Genomic DNA, 17712 nt, shown 5'->3' with positions numbered 1-17712 from the left:
TATCTGATTGACTGTTACTCTTTGTGTTCTGTTCGACAGGAAATTGAGTATCCAGCATCCTACTTTACCAGTTATTCCCATTGACCTCATTTTGTGTGCAATCACTCCATGATCACATTTGTCGAATGCCTTTGCAAAGTCTGTATATACTACATCTGCATTTTGCTTTTCTTCTAGAGCTTCTGTCATAGTGGTTGAGTAACTGTGACAGACAGGATCTTCCCACTATAAATCCATGTTGTCCTGGCTGTCTTTGTCCTGTCTAGTTCTTTTCCATAAAACTAGAAATTTGGTTCCTAATCACTCTTTCAAAAACTTTTATTATGTGTGATGTTAGTGCAACTCGCCTATAATTTTTTGCCAAGGCTTTACTCCCCCCCCTTGTGCAACGGAGCTATATCTGCGATTTAAGTGCTGCTGGTATCTCCTCTGTATCTAGGCTCTTTCTCCATATTACGCTGAGTGCTCTCGCTACTGGTACTTTACATTTCTTTATGAATATTGAATTCCATGAGTCAGGCCGAGAAGCTGAGTGCATGGGCATATTGTCGATTTCTCATTCAAAGTCTTCCGAGTTTGTGGTAATATCCGATATATTATCTGCAGCTTGAATGTCATTGATAAAGAAGCTGTCTAGGTCATCAACTTTCATGTTGTTTATTGGTGTGATAAACATAACCTCATACTGACTTCTTAGAATTTCACTAATTTCTTTATTGTCCTTTATGTACGTACTTTCAGTTGTAATTAAAGGTCCAATACTGGTGGAGATTTTTTATATTGATTTTGCATATGTGAAAAAATATTTTGGATTTTTCTTTATCTCTTGTAATAGCTTTCTGTTCCAATTCCATTTCCTCAGCCTCGTATGATCGCTTCAATGTTTGTTCTATTTCTTTGATCTCCCTGTTTAGGTTTATTTTCCTTGCTTGTGATAGTCGTGTCTGCCTAAGCATTTCCATTATTTTTTCCTTCTCCTGTACAGTCGTCTGCGTTCTCTTTCTAGAGTGGTCCTCCTTCTGCCCCTCCTCACAGGCACGTGCTTCAGGCAGACCTTGTATGCTTCAGCTGTCAGTTGAGCTATTCCCTGTGTGGGAGTTTTGTCGCTTAAGGCAGTCTCCCATTGAATGGTTGCAAGGTCTACATTTATTTTTTTCCCAGTCGATCCTCTTATTGTTGAAATTGAATTGAATGAATACCCCTTCACCTTTGTTGGTTCTCTTAGACCTCCTACTGTTATTTATGCTAGTTCGCACTTCAGTGAGCTTATGGTCTGAGGGCTTACGGTCTGGTCCCCTTGCAAGGCTCCCTTGAGTGGACACGTCCTGTGGGTTCAGCTTTTAGAAATTTGCTCGGTAGTCTTGGGCGCCGGTTCACAATACCCTGCCTGGGCTTCCCTTAGTGTGTTACCAAGGCTAAGGGCCCTGGGAAACCCTGCGGGGGCTCCGTGGTTCGATGGATGTGAGCCTTGAGTCCCCTCTCACTTTGTGTGAGGTTGATGGTTGCTCTGTCCCCTTGTCTCGGGGTGATAACCACCGGTTGTGCCTCTGCCATGCTGCCTGTCGGGTCAGTGATTCTTTTGACCCGGAGTCGTGCGACGTTTGTTCCTTGTACATGCTCATTTCACCCAAGCTAGTAGTAGTAGGCATCCTTCAGTCTCGGGAGACTATGGAGTTGCGCCCTAGTTGTCAATCCTGGTGCAGCGTCTGGTGTGACTGATGAGGCCAATCCGAGAGTGTCAGTCCATCCCACACCGAGCACAAACGAAGTCCGATTTTGGTCTGTCTTCCTGGCTACCGGCTTTCCTTCTCTGTCTCTTTGCCTCTGATTCCTTGGCAAAGTGACTCCTCGAACTTGGAGAGACCTCTTTGAACAGACTGCCTCTTGGCTGAACGGTCTGCAGCCAGTGTCTCTCATATAGCAAGATCAACGTCCATGGCTTTCAGGTCCCTCTTGCATACGTCTTTGTACCGTAGCTGGGGCTTGCCTGTTGGACGCTTTCCCTGCATCAGCTCTCCGTACAGGAGATCCTTGGGGATCTTGCCGTCGTCCATTCGCACAACGTGCCCGAGCCAGCGCATTCGTCTCTGTTTCAGCATTGTGTACATGCTGGTGATTCTTGCTCTTCCCAAGACGTTGTTGTTTGTCACCTTGTCCTGCCAGGTGATGTCCAAGATGTGTCAAAGGCAGCGCATGTGGTAGGCATTCAGCTGTCTTTCCTGACGGGCGCGGAGTGTCCAAGTCTCACTGCCATAAAGGAGAGTGCTCAGGACACAGGCTCTGTAAGCCTGAATCTTAGTATACTCAGTTAGCCTATTGTTGGCCCACACTCTCTTTGTCAGTCTGGACATGGTAGTAGATGCCTTACCGATGCGTTTGTTTAGCTCCGTATCAAGAGAGAGGGAGTCAGAGATTGTGGAGCCCAGGTACGCGAAGTCGTGAACGACTTCCAGTTTGGAATCAGAGATGCCGATGTCAGGTGGGGAGTCCACTCCTTGTCCCATGACTTGTGTTTTCTTCAGACTGATGGTGAGTCCGAAAGCCTGAGAGGCCTCGCTGAAGCGGGTTATGAACCGTTGGAGGTCTTCAGCTGAGTGGGCAGTGACTGCTGCGTCGTCGGCAAAAAGGAAGTCGCGCAGACACCTCAGCCAAACCTTCGTCTTGGCTCTCAGCCTGGCGAGGTTAAAGAGCTTTCCATCCGACCTGGTCCGGAGGTAAATGCCTTCCGTGCCAGATCCGAAGGTGTGCCGCAGCATAACTGCGAAGAAAATCCCGAATAGGGTTGGAGCCAGTACGCAGCCCTGCTTTACTCCACTTCGGATGTCAAAGGTGTCTGATGTTAGGCCATCAAAGACCACGGTGCCCCTCATGTTCTCATGGAAAGATCTGATGGTGCTGAGGAGCCTGGGTGGGCATCCGATCTTGGGGAGGATCTTTAACAGGCCATCCCTGCTGACGAGGTCGAAGGCTTTCGTCAGATCTATGAAGGCTACGATGAGTGGCTGCTTCTGTTCCCTGCATTTCTCCTGCAGTTGTCTGAGGGAAAAGACCATGTCGATGGTGGACCTGCCAGCTCTGAATCCGCATTGTGATTCTGGATAGACTCTCTGCAAGTACTTGGAGCCTCTTCAATGCGACTCGAGCAAACAGCTTTCCGACAATACTGAGGAGGGAGATTCCACGGTAGTTGTTGCAGTTGCCCCTGTCACCTTTATTCTTATACAGCGTGACGATGTTGGCATCCCTCATGTCCTGTGGCACCTCTCCTTCTTCCCAGCAGAGGCAGAGAATTTCATGCAGTTCCATGAGCAGGCTACCTCTGCAGCACTTCAAGGTCTCAGCAGGAATGCCATCTTTGCCAGGAGCTTTACCAGAAGCAACGGAGTCTAGGGCATCGCTGAGTTCTTCCAGGGTCGGTTCGCTGTCAAGCTCCATTAACACAGGCAGACACTCAATGGTGCTCGGGGCATCTTCGGTGACCACATTGTCCCTGGCGTATAGCTCAGAGTAGTGCTCGACCCAGTGCTTCAGCTGCAGTGTCTGGTCCTGAATCACCTCGCCAGTGGCAGATTTCAGAGGAGCGGTCTTCCTCTGAATTGGGCCGAGGGCCTGCTTGATGCCGTCATACATTTCCCTTACATTGCCTGTATCCGCTGCAGTCTGTATCTGGGAGCAGAGCTGGAGCCAATAGTTGTTGGCACATCGCCTGGCGCTCTGCTGCACTTTGCAGCGGACGGCCCGAAGGATCTGTAAGTTGCGCTGACTTGGGCAGGCTTTGTAGGCTGCCAAGGCGTTTCTCTTCTCTTCGATGACAGGTGTCATCTCTTCCGAGTGAGCCTCGAACCAGTCTGCCGACCTGCTGGTCTTCTTGCCAAAGGTGGCAATGGCAGCGTTGAACACAGCGTCTCTGAAGTGCTCCCATCTTTTACAGACAGTGACCCCAGCTGGGCCAGGGAGAGCTTCCTCGAGCTCGCGTGCAAAATCTTCCACCTTGTCCTAGTTGCGGGTCTTGGTGGTGTCAATGCGAGGTCTACCCGCCTTTTTCGAGTGATGTATCTTCTTTGGTTGCATCTTGACCCTGCTACATACCAGGGAGTGGTCGGTGTCACAGACAGCACTCTAGTAGCTATGCGTAATCTTGATGCTGGGTAGACTTGCATGCCTGGTAAGAATCAGGTCAAGCTGGTGCCAGTGCTTGGATCTGGGGTGTCTCCAAGATACTCGGTGTTGAGGCTTTGTGCCGAAGAACGTGTTGGTGACATAAAGACCATGAAGGCAGCAGAGTTCTAGCAGATGTTGCCCGTTCTCATTCATCCTCCCTATGCCGAATTGACCCAGACAAGTGGGCCAAATGTTGTGCTCGGCACCCACTCTGGCGTTAAAGTCGCCGAGGATGAACAGTGGCTCCTTTACAGGGATTCTCGCTATGACTCTGTTGAGGTCATCGTAGAATTTTTCCTTTGCCTCTGCTGGAGAAGTCAGGGTTGGTGCATATGCACTAATTACATTGACTGGTCCTGTTTGGGAGTGCAGTTGCAGAGACAGAATTCGTTCGGTTTCCCCCATCGGTGGCATAATGTGTCCCAACAGTGCATTCCTGACGGCAAATCCCACACCATGTTCTCTGGTCTCATCTGGAGGTTTTCCTTGCCAGAAGAAAGAGAAGGTCCTCTCTCTCACAGATCCTGATCCTGGGAGCCTGGTCTCTTGGAGAGCAACAATATCCATCTGCAGCTTGCTCAGCTCCCTGTCGATGATTGGTGTTTTTCGGGCGTCATTGATTTCTTGCAGGTCGTCAGAGAAACCTGGTGTCAGTGTCCTGACGTTCCATGTGCCCAGCTTTAGGGCAGTTGATATTTTCTTCTTTGGTTCGGTATTGCTTGGTGCAAAGTTGTCGGGCCGCTTGTCGGTTTTCACCCCAAACCCCACGCACCCAGTGAGGTTAACGGACCGTGGCGAGGCAACACCTTATTGGCAGGGGTTTGCCCAGCTTGAGGCGGGCGGTAGCTGCCCAGTGGGGCGCGATGACCCCTCCCACCGTCGGAAGCAACCCCTGGCGTCATACTCTTCACCAAGCGAGCAGAAGACTTAAAACCGGTAGACTGTCGCTTCCCGTGTTGGTTCGACGCTGTGAGGCGAAGCTGGAGTGTCCTCTCCAGGGCACAAAGCCTGGGTAGGTAGATATGGAGGAGAAGCTGTTACCCATGCAGCAGGTCCCCCCCTCTCCACGTTGCTGAAATTATCCAATAGAAAGGCAAATGCCAATACACATGGTTCCAGCAACGTCGCAGGAGCTGCCAGAACAAGGTCGACGTCAACAACGAACTGCCTTAGGGGCTCCAACTCCGGATTTTTCCTCGAGGTTGACTCCTGAAGCCTTTCCCAAAAAAGGGTATGGCCGCAAGGCAACGGAGGTTTAAAATCAGGGTTTTCCTTCCCCTAGATGGGCTGCCTTCCCAGGCTATCGAGTCCCATCTACCCGGAGCAGCTGGTTTTAAGGCGCCAAGCTATTGAACATGATATGAGGGTGCAGGCAGTAGAGGCATTGCATGCTTGGTTTAGGTTGCTGCAATGTGGTAGGTTCATTGCTTCCCCGGATGCCCCGAGACTGCTCCGTTTTGGTTATAGGGACCCGGACTTGGGGCTGGGGTCACTTCGACTTTGGTTCCGTCCACCCCTCCTTGTCCTTCCCCTTCGGTTGTTCATCCGGTCCGCCCTTTACCTTGCTTCTGGCTCCGAAACCTCTGAGGGTTTTGGAGTCGGGGCAGGGTTTAGTTGGTGTTAAGACTCGGGTGGTTTCGAGGAAGTCCCCTTCCTGGGTGGCGGCGGAGGCATTCGAGCCTAGTTCTCCACAGGGAGCCTCTGGGTCTGACCAGTGGGCCCCCCTTCGTTCCTGCCTTTTCGGCTGCTCCTGCCTTTTCTTTAGGGGTGGGGAGTTTGGAGGATGGCTCGGCCCCAGGTCCTCGGGATGAGGTTCCTGAGGCAGGAGAGGGGTTGACTTGGGGGTCTTGGGCCCTGTTGGGACCTGCCTGGGTTTTTGTACACTTGGAGCGGGGCTTGGTGTTTCAAGGAGAGGGGTTCAGTTCCGTGATCCCGTGAGTTCCTCGGTCCCGTCCTTACGGAGGTGCCGCCACATGTGGTGCAGGAAGCCCTTGCAGCTTACCTCCTGCGCGACCTGGATTATGCTTTCATGATGGATCCGCGTTCCTTCGTGTATGAATCTTGTCTGTACTAGGTTCATTATGAAGTTACTGAGTCGTCCTGGTTAGGAGACTGCCCACTCATCTTGTTGGAGGCTTGGCATACGTTCTGTCGGTCCCACGTAGTTGAGTGGAGGGAGGCTCTGAACCCCTGGGTCTATTGCCCCTCCTTTTGGATGACTACTCTGTCCCAGGTCCATCTCCTGTTGGAGCCAGGTGCTTGAATGGTGAGGGCTCCCAGCCAGTCCACTTGTCTGCTCGCCAGGGAGTTGGTCCTTTCCCAGCTTGCCAGGTTCAGGTTTCTGGTGAACTGGAGGAAGTCCCATCTGGTTCCCTCTCAGGTTCAGTCTTGGCTGGGTCTTGTGTGGGACTCTCAGACCATGTCCTTGTCTCTTCCTAGCTCTGGAGTCTCTGCTTCGGCACCAGTCCTGCCTTCGCCAGTTTCTGGGGACTCCCAGGTCACACTGCGGTTGCTCGAGGGTTTGTGTGGGAGCCTGAACTTTGCCATGATGGTCTACCCACCGGGTCGGGTTTGGCTTCGTCGGCTGTTCTGGTTCCTTCGGGGATGTCCCTTCCGCCTCTCTCTTGTGATTGCTGGGTTCAGCCTCCAGGTGCGTTGCATCGGTTACTGCATCACCGGCTTCCTCTTCTGGTTTTTCGGAGTTCAGTGCCTTGGCGCCTACTCGAGCCCAGGCTCGATGTGTTCACAGAGGCGTCATCTCTTGGCTGGGATTTTGTGACCAATGTCCACCAGGATGGCCAGGGGCGGTGGGGTCCGTCCTTCCGGTGGGCCCACAACACAGTGCGGGAGTTTGCAGCGGTGTGAATGTCACTTCAGAGGGTTTGGGTTGCTCGCGGATCGCATCCGGCTCCATACGGACTGCTTCCCGGTGGTTTATTGCCTGAACTGAGGGGGTTTGGTGCGATCCTTGGCTCTTTGGGGGCTGTTCACTTCAAGTGATTCATCTGCTGAGTTCTCAGGGTTTGGCACCTGGCTCCAACATCCTGGCTGACGGCCTATCTCAGTTCATTCCCCTGTCTACGGAATGGACGGTCGACGTCGACTCATTCAGTTGGTCCTGCCAGTCGTATGGGCTCCCGGTGGTGGACTTCTTTGCATCAGCATGAGTGTGGCGTCTCCCGTTGTATGCGGTGCCCTTCCCTGATGGCGAGGCCGTCGGGGTCAGTGCCTTGCGGCAGGACTGGTCGAGGTGGGGTTACCTGTACCTCTTCACCCCGGTTCAGCTGTTGTTCCAGGTCCTAGCCCACTTGGAAACTTACCGAGGGAGAGTAGTCCTCTTGGCTCCTTGGTGGTTAGCCCAGCCTTAGTTTCAGGCGCTGCTTGCTCGATGTCCGTACTCTGGGGTCTTCCTGCAGCTCCGCCTCTTTCAGCAGATCGGTCCGGTCTGTTACGTGGCTGGTTCGATCTTCTCCTCGAATCTTCGTGTCTGGTCTTTCTGATTTCAGTCTATCACCATTTGTATGGTAAGCAGGTGGCTTCTATGATGGCACTCAATGATGTTTGTTGATGCTTGGTTGGTTAGGCCGGGGGTGCATCATGTGTTGTCTCCGGTTGTAGCTCCGCCAGTACCTGTGCGCCACAGCCTCGGTGGTTGGGGACGCGGTTTGGGTTGACCTGGTTTCCCCTCTTCCCTGTTCCAGGGTTCGGATCACTCAGGTCGTCTGCAGGGTTATTTGTTCCAGCCATCCTGTGGTCTATCCTTGTGCCCACAACGTTCGTAAGTTTGCTGCACTGGCTGCCGTCTTCGGTAACGTGTCTTGGGCTGACATTAGGGCACAGGGTTTTTGCAGGTTGAACGTGGTCCTGGCCGCTCGCTACCTTGTCAATGTTCCTGGGCCTAGTCGGGCCTGTGTCGCATTGGGTCAGCGGTTGCACCCAGTTGTCTCGACTTTGCGTTAAGGAGCGAGGACCTACCGCCTCCCGGATGAGTCCCTCTTGTTTTGTCTTTAGGTAAGTAGCACCAAGGACCCGAAGGGGCTTCCCCTAGAAAACCAGTGTTGAATGTAGCAAAATGCCATGTTTTGGGTGAGACCCGGTGGCTCCCTGGCAACCCTCCCTTCCTCCGGTCGGCGGTTTTTCACGTGTTTTGACATCCAGCCTTAGAACTGGGGTGTGGATAACCGGTGCGGGGGTCTGGGTCTCAACCACCCCCTTACCCCTCCCGGGAAGAGGGGGGTTTTGCGCAGACAGCAGTGCAGTGACGTGGTGACATCATGCTCATTTGCTCGTTTTCATTTGGAGGGTTTCTGTCCACTAGTTCAGCTTTCAGTAGCAATATTTTAACCAGAATAGGGGTTTGTTTTGGAGCGCTGACCTTTCTGGGTGCCTGACCCGCTCGATAGCAGACATAGAATGCTTCCAACCGCACGGGAGTTTTTATAGGCAATTTCTCCTCGTGCCTCTCTCTGAGGGGGTCAGGCTCTGGTTCTTGGTCCCAGTTAGGCCTAGAACTCCATGTGCACTGACTAATGCCAGGGTCTAATACATTCATATCAGCCTAGTTAGCTCTAAGGAGCCTCCGGATCTCATCCGGAAAATGGAATTTCATTTCATTCAATGCTGGTTTTTTAAATTTGGTACCACATTTGCCTTCTTCCAGCAACTGGGCAACTCTCCCTTCATAAGTGACTCATAGATCCTTACTAGAGGCAAGCTGAGGGCCTTCACTGCCTCTTTAGTATTCCCGGTAATACATTGACTGGTCCAACTGCTTTAGTTTCATTCAGTGTGTTGTTAACTGTTTCATTACCTCCTCTGCTGTCACTTCTATGTCCGTTAGTCTTTCATCTTGGGTCATCTCCTCATCTAACAATGGGAGCCGCTCAGGCTCGGTTGTGAACACTTCATGGAAACTGGCATTCAATACCTCGCAGACTGCCTTGTCAATTTCCGTATATGTCCCTTCTGTTTTCCATAGTGTTGTCATTTGGTCGTTCACTGACATTTTCCTTCTTATATGACTATGTAGTAATTTATGTTGCTTTTTCGTTTTCATTGCAATATCGCTTTCATAATTCCTTTCTGATACTATTCTGATACAGGGGTACCTCAGTTTACGAATTTAATCCATTCCCAGCGACGGCTAGTAATCCGAAAATTCGTAAACCGAAGCGAATTTCCCCATAAGAAATAATGGAAAATTATTTAATCTGTTCTAGACTCCCCAAAAAATTAACTTCAAAGTAAATTTTATACCTAATTCACCCAAATCTTCAGTACAAAAGTATGTACAAGTTATTACTTACCTTTACTGATGACTCCTGTTGGAGTATGGAAGACGGTGAGGATAGGAAGAGGAGGAGAGGTGATACTGTTTGGAAGGGGAGTCCCCTTCCATTATAACATCAGGCAGTGATGACTTCTCTGGGAACACTCTGACATGTTTTGCCTACATACCACTAGGACCTGGTTGTGGCTCACGACTTGCTTGTCTTACTAAGAATCTGTCTAAAGACACTTGTTTTTCCCTACATTTTAACACTTGTCTGTAGTAAGACATCACAGTGTCATTTAAAAGGTCAATGCAACGGCCTGCTACAGCTTTATCTGGGTGAGTTTTTTCAACAAAACTTTGCAGCTCTTCCCGTACTTCACACATTTTCTTAATGAGGAAGGGACATCCTCTACTGCCTCTACTCACAACTATTTTCTTAGGTTGAACCTTACCACTGACTTTCTTGGGACCCATGGCAAGATATATAATAATTACTTTCATGTTCAAATACCCAAAAACCCAAAAAACACTGAAATTCTTTACAAAGAATTTGGGCGCGATTGTCACTAGGCGGGAGCCACTGGTAAACTGAGGCGCGATCGCCGTGTCACCATGCTCTAGGTCCGCCCATGCGCATATCAACAAATTCATTTCCTGAGGCAAAGTTCGTAACCCGATTCAAATTTTCCGAAGAAATTAGGGTCGTAACCCAAAAAGTTCGTAAAGAGGGGCATTCGTAAGCTGAGGTATAATTGTTTTCATTCATTCCTAGCTCTGTTGCATCTAATCATATTGTCCTCTGTACTTTCTCCACTCCCTCCTGCTTCTCATTTTTGCTTCCTGCCCCTGTATTAAACCATGAGTTTTTATATTCCCTCCTACTTTTTTCCTTAATCATTGGTATAAAACTATCTGCGGCCTTCTTACATTTCCACTTGCCTATGTCCATCATATCTTGCACTGTTTTTCCTCTTAGTTCTTCTTCTCACTGCACTTCTCTCAGATATTGTCTTATCCTCCTGTAATCCCCTTTCCAATAGTCTACTCTCCTTTCCCAGACCGTTTGTCCCTTGGTCACAATTTTAAGCTCGACAATGTAGTCAAAGACTTGGACACAATGGTCACTGGTTCCTAGTGGTATTTCATGTTCCATATTTATAATGTCTTCCTCATTCTGGGTGAAATTCAGGTCTAATAGGCTTGGTGTATCCCTCCTCTTTCCCTTGTGTTTTCATTCACATGTTGTGTTAGGAAATTCCTGTCTATAACTTCCACTAATTTTGCTCCCCACGTTTCTTCCCTACCATGGGGATTTCTTGATTCCCAATCAAACTCTCCATGATTGAGGTCCTCCATGACCAACAGTTTTGCTCTCATTCTGTGAGCTGCGGTTGCTGCCCTCTGTAGTTCATCTATACATGTCTTGTTATCATCATCATACTCCTGTCTGAGCCTTCTACTGTTTAGTGGGGGAGGGGGGAGGTGTCCTAGACTCTTACCAATGCACATTTTCACTTTATTCATAGTATTGTTTATGTTTTGAGAAGCCACTCATAGGAAATGAAGGTTCCTTCCTCAGTCGGCAGCAGTCAAAGCACATACCTGTCATAATACAGTACTACATTTTAGTGTTATGGGGGACTGGTTGCAATTAGAGGTAAGATTAAGATTCAATGAATAAGATGTTGTAGATGGTCATCGTTCATATACAATCTGTTATTACTTTCTGATAACTCTACCTATAATCCCTTGTCTCCTTTGATATCGTTGATGGTTCTTCTGGTGTAAATAATTTTGATTATTATTTATAAAGAAAGTAGGAGAGTTGGGTTCATTCTTGACTCACACCTGGCAATTCCGGGTTTGAATCCCAGCAAGATAAAAATGATTGGGCACATTTCCTATCGCCTAATACCGCTGTTCACCTAGCAGTAAATAGATATCCAGGAGTTAGTCAGCTTATTGTGGGGGTTGCATCCTGGGGAGGGTCAGTAGTTCGACCTTGGGGAACATCGATATAAGCCTAGTGTACATATACACAAGCTGCCTGACTACAGGAATTAAGCATTTTTTATATTAGGTTGTGTAGCTTTTATTTAGTATGAGAGAAACAATCACACACAGCATTTTGAGTAATATTAATGGGAATTGTTGATGCATTGCTTGTGTCCAAAGCATGTCAATATATGGAGGGGGATGAAGGTGGGGGTGTGGGACGACCCATGTGGAGGGGCTCTGGCAGCACCGGTACACTTTTTCTGGTTTTGGGCTTACTTCAATAATGGCTGCTGGTATGTCAGCTTTCCTCTTCTCCTCCCAAGATTATTCATGGCACATCTTGGTAACTAATACTTGTGAGAGAATATTTTGAGTGCTTCTGTAGTGATGATACACTTTACTTCTGTGTGTATACTGTACTGTAGAGTGTAGTGTGTGTGTGTGTCGGTGTTGTTGCACAGTGTGACCATGTCTTTCATGACCTCCTTGTACATACTAACAGTCTCTCTACCATCCTAGCACAGATTCTCTTCCCGCAGTGACTCCACAATGAACAGTTTCTCTACATTCTCAACCACACTTCAAGCAACTTGCCACAACAATTTACTTCCATAATAACTTTCACCATTGAAACTTTCTGTAAACATTTCCCTACAATAGAGTAACTATTATTAATTAGTCTCCCAAGTACCTGTATAAATTTGTATTCCTAATTAATGATACATTAATAATTGCCCCCATTATTACCCCTTGTTTCTCAAGCAAGAGCCAATGCCCTTTAACATAAGTTATGTCCACAATGAAGCTGTTAAATTTGCATTTCTAATTATATAATTTTCCCCCCTCCCCATCTCTTTAATGCTGTAGAAGTGTGAGGTGCAAAAAATTGCATAGGGGCTACTACGGCTGGTGAGTCCACTAAGACACTGTGCACGTTGTGTTGCTTTTTACTGAGGCTGAGTGAAGTCAACAGACTGTGACAGTTTGACCAGGTAGTTGGTTTAAGGCAACCTAGTAATTAAAGGGCTCAAGGCAGTTCTGCTTCAGCATATTGTTTTCGATTCTTGGAAGCCTTGCAAACATGAATGTATTCATATTAAGCATTTTATTCAATGTCTACAATTTTGTTATCAGATATTAACGTGATAGGTGCTGTGCTATACCTGTGATATATGAGAATACAGTATGGCCTTGAAATATAATACCCCTTAGCAACAAATTTGATTGTAGATAGAAATGTTATCCACTATACTGTAGATGGCACTCACTCACTCACAAGGTGTTTGTGAGTGAGGGGAACATTGTCTGCAATACCGTAGATGGCACTCACTCACAAGGTGTTTGTGAGTGAGGGGAAACATTGTCTACAATACTGTAGATGGCACTCACTCACTCACAAGGTGTTTGTGAGTGAGGGGAACATTGTCTGCAATACCGTAGATGGCACTCACTCACAAGGTGTTTGTGAGTGAGGGGAAACATTGTCTACAATACTGTAGATGGCACTAACTCACAAGTGGCTTGTGAGCGAGGGGAAAAATTGTCTACATTGAAGTAGTGTTGCCAAGTGGTGTTTAGCTTAAACGCACCAGCGGCTATTGCTTTACAGCCATTATGTAGTTATTAAAATCAGTTTGACTTTCTTGATATTTTACCTAAATGCTGTTATAAGCAGTAAATAGTTTACCCGAAATTTAATCTCCCTTATTTAACCATGGAATATTTAAAAGCACTTTTCTCTATAGTATGTGTGCACTTGAGCAAGGTTTGTTAAATATACATTAAGTACAGCGACAAATGTGGATGTTTACAGGTGTTGAAGCCCTTTCCTTTATAAAGTGAAGCTCTTCCCTTGCCCCTCCCTTGCTGCAGTAACCAGTCACCTTAGACTGTGTAACATGGCTTCATTACCATCAGTTGTCACATACTGCATCATATATAAGCAACTTTGTGTATTAAGAGAGGGATGTTATGCACATAATCTTATTTGTATACACTCATGTCACTACACAGCTCTTAACATATTTTGTTACAGATTTGTAGCATACATAGCATGCGCTGAATATTTCTTTACCAATTTTGTATGTTGATTTGACTCTTGAGCAAGATGGTGAGCTCGTTGGGGTAAAAAAAGAAAAGAATGCAGTGTACGAATGTTTTCACGAAGGCGACTCTTTTCATATTTGTCTTTTGGTGAAAGCAGGTAGAGAGGAATGGTGGTTAACAAAACATTACTTTAAATATGCAACAGACTGTATATGAATGTTGTCAGAAAAATTTAATCCCTATCGAGAAGGTGTGTACAGTGAAACCTCGACTTACGAATGCCTCAAGTTATGACCCCAATTTCGTCTGAAAATTTGACTCGACTTACGACCTTTGTCTTGACTTGCGACATTGTTGATACACATATGAGTCGACCGAGAGCGTGGTGCACTTCAGTTTACCCATTTCTCTCGTCTAGTGATGATCGTGCTTGAATTCTTTGTAAAGAATTTTGTTGTTTTTCTGCTTCTGTGGTTTTTGAACATAAAAGTAATTATTATATATCTCACCATGGGTCCCAAGAAAGTCAGTTCTTACCACTGCTGGGTAAAACCTTACACCCGGCAGTGGTAAGGTTTAACCTAAGAAAATAGTTGTGAGCAGAGGATGTCCCTTCCTCATTAAGAAAATGTGTGAAGTATGGCAAGAATTGCAAAGTTTTGTCGAAAACTGTAGCAGGAAATAGGGGGAAGTTTGTTTCTTAGAGGCTATAAACTTTTTCGAACTCGTCCGACGCCAGGCAGGAACCGAGGATGCAGCAGGCATTCCCCCTCTGGATCGCTACACTGAGGTGCTGGAAGAGAAAACTTGCTGCTCTAGGGGTCTCTAGTAGTGTCAAACCTTCTTGCGCTCTTTTCCCATGGACCTGGGGTCTCAAATCCTATTGGAACGAAGTTGTACCAGTGATCTATTTCCCTGTACGCGATTGACTTACCTCTTTCTCTGTGTGTCCTCGCGGCTCCTGCTTGGCCGACAGAGAGGTCAATGTATGCGGTTGCCATGGTGGATACACAAGTGTAGCCCTACGCCAACTGTCTGCCACCCTTGTAAAAGCGTAGTGTGATTCCATCTGGTCGGCCGGTAAAGATAGCAGAGTTACATTTCAATAGATTGCAGGGCTCTCTCTCTGCTGGACACTGGCCACAGGCAAGGCTACCTTTAAATGATGTCATTGACTTTGTTGTGTCTAGAATGCCAACCGCCAGATTTTCCACAGTCCATATTTGTCTGCCTCTGTCTTGCCACAAATACACCTATGAACAGTGTAGATAGGGGCAGCAAGACGGAGAGCGACTGCAATACGGAGCTGCTGTGGATCAAGATGTGTGCCTGTCACAGATATAGGGACTGCCAAAAGGAAGTCCCCTGCATTTGGAGCCTGCACAGCTGTAAGGCATGCACGATCACTGGGGGTTGTTGCTGCCTCCAGCAAAGCTGTGGCTTCTTTATCTATAATGGGGCTGTCCCAGGTGGATTGTTTCTTAGCTTTCAACATGGTTGGTCTGAATGCTGGGTCTGCCATGGTACCCCATTTTGTGTCGCATTCCGTATAGTTGGAGTCCTGTATCCCTGCTAAGTCACACAAGTTGTCAGGTAGAATTTCCTTAACCAGGTCATCTGATGCCAAGAATGAAGACAGGAAGGCTGGGTCAGCAATTTGGGTGGCAGTGCAGGTACCCAAGCCGCCAAGCCTGACAGGAAGAGTGGTTTGTTTCCACTGACATTCATTGAGGGAGAGGTTGACAACTTTTTCTAGCATGGTCTTCAGTAATAGGTCATAGTCTTCAAGCTTTTAGCTGTCGTAGGATGTGGTGCACCTCAGAAAGTAGGTTAGCCTTGGAAGGGATAATCATTTAATATATATGCAGTGGTACCTCGAGTAACGAATTTAATCCTTTCTGGCGCTGTGCTCGTCAAAAAAAAAAAAATTACAAGCAGATGTCAACAAAGTTTTCGATTGGGCAGCAGAAAATAACATGATGTTTAACAGTGATAAATTTCAGGTACTCAGGTATGGCAAAAATGAGGATCTGAAACATAATACAGGGTACAAAACACAATCGAATCTTCCCATAGTAGAAAAACAGCATGTCAGGGATTTGGGAATAATGATGTCCGACGATCTAACATTTAGGGAGCATAACCAAGCATATATTACGTCAGTCAGAAAAATGATCGGATGGATTACGAGAACTTTCAAATCCAGGGATCCCATCACAATGGTTGTACTCTTCAAGTCACTTGTGTTGTCCCATCTCGAGTACTGCTCAGTACTCACTTTCCCCTTCAGAGCAGGAGAGTTTGCTGAAATAGAGGGAATACAGAGAACATATACTTCACGCATAGACGAGATAAAACACCTAAATTATTGGGATCGTCTCAAAGCTCTCCAAATGTACTCTCTAGAAAGGAGACGAGAGAGATACCAAATAATATACACATGGAAAATACTGGAGGGACAGGTCCCAAATCTTCACAGTAAAATAACAACGTACTGGAGTGAACGATATGGAAGAAAATGCAGGATAGAACCAGTGAAGAGCAGAGGTGCCATAGGCACAATCAGAGAACACTGTATAAACATCAGAGGTCCGCGGTTGTTCAGCGTCCTCCCAGCGACTATAAGAAATATTGCCGGAACAACCGTGGACATCTTCAAGAGAAAACTGGACTGTTTTCTAAGAGAAGTGCCGGACCAACCGGGCTGTGGAGGGTATGTGGGCCTGCAGGCCGCTCCAAGCAACAGCCTGGTGGACCAAACTCTCACAAGTCAAGCCTGGCCTCGGGCCGGGCTTGGGGAGTAGAAGAACTCCCAGAACCCCATCAAGCAGGTATCAAGCAGGTCATGTGAAATGCTCGTCTTTTAAACGAATTTCCCCATTTAACATATTGGTAATAAAAATAATCCGTTCCACCACCGAAAAGCATCAATATGATGTTCGATTTTTTAAATAATGGAGCATCCTATCAGATATACTGTACACTGAACGAACCGTTATGACATTTGTCCGTTTTTCAATTTTTTTTATTTTTTGGTTTACTTTTTTTTATAGCAAAAGGTTCGTTCGATGTTTGTCAGGTAGGCTGCTCCATGTTTGTTAAAAACTAAAATAAATAAATTAAAAAATTTGAAAAAAGAACAAATGTCAAATAGGTTTGTTCGGTGTTTGTCAGGTAGGATGTTCCATTATGACAATCTTTCTTTGTTTCAAATGTGTTCAATTTGTTTTGTATTTTTCATTTATTTATTAATAATGGAGCAGCTACCTGACAAACACTGAACAAACCTTTTTGACATTTTTTTTTTATTCTACAACAAAAGTCAATGCTTTGCAACATCACAGCAGTCACCCTTTTACATCCCAGCATCATTAGCATCTATAAACAAAGCAAAAATTTTATTTGCATCTTCGGAGGCGTCCGAGAATGTGCAAGAAGCAGCGGGAACGCACCATGTGGTTTTCTAGTTAATCAAACGAGCGATCGCCAATTGAGACAAATTGTCGGCAATTGGCTCGCTCGTTATTAAAAATGCTCGTAATTTGAGGCACTCGTCACTCGAGGTTCCACTGTGTATATATATTATATTACACAGTTTACAGAGAACACACACATATATATAAAACAATATAACAATCGGTGTTCAAAGACCTAGTCCAACTCCTCGGAGGTTAGGGTGCGTAACCAGGATACAGCACGCATTTTCCCTCTGAACTGCGACACTGAGGCGCTGGAACAGGAAACTGGCTGCTCGTGAGTCTTTAGTTTTCCCAATGAGTTCCTCGCCCATCTCTTTTAAGAACTTAAGTGCACATTTACCCCAGGCGCTCAGAGTCTCAGAGCCTATCGGCACGAACCTGTAACAACATTCTAGGTCTCTGTACTTGTTGGTTTTCTGGTCTTCCTGAAGGTGACTGCCCCACCTCCCTCAACTCTGTGGTAAGGTAGATAGGTATCAGGCAATGTAGATGCACACGTGTAATCCCATACGACCTGTTTACCTTCCCTCCATGGCTGCAGGGTGACTCCATCTGGGCATTTTTGGCTGTTGTCAGGTCTGCACAACTGAGGTTCCCTTTGTGCTGGGCACCCAGCTGTAGCCAAACTTCTCTTGATGATGTCATTGACTGCTTCATGTGTGGCAATCTTTCCCTGTGTCTTACGACAGATGAGACGATGGCTGCATTATACATATATATTATATTATACATATATATTTATAAATAAATGTG

At 46.8% G+C, this 17712-nt stretch overlaps 1 protein-coding gene across 1 annotated transcript in view; it reads left to right on the top strand.

Moving 5' to 3' along the window:
* LOC123771427 (WD repeat-containing protein 47) overlaps positions 1–17712 on the top strand; it is a 369075-nt gene that overhangs the window by 109038 nt on the left and 242325 nt on the right. Inside the window, exon 6 of the mRNA XM_045763929.2 lies at positions 12302–12343. Coding sequence (XP_045619885.1) covers positions 12302–12343 — 42 coding nt within the window. The remainder of the gene's footprint in view (positions 1–12301; positions 12344–17712) is intronic.

Source organism: Procambarus clarkii, chromosome 76 (genome assembly GCF_040958095.1).
Source record: "Procambarus clarkii isolate CNS0578487 chromosome 76, FALCON_Pclarkii_2.0, whole genome shotgun sequence".
NCBI lineage: Eukaryota > Metazoa > Arthropoda > Malacostraca > Decapoda > Cambaridae > Procambarus > Procambarus clarkii.
The sequence above is the reverse complement of the archived record's forward strand: the minus strand, read 5'-3'. Positions and strand labels throughout refer to the sequence as shown.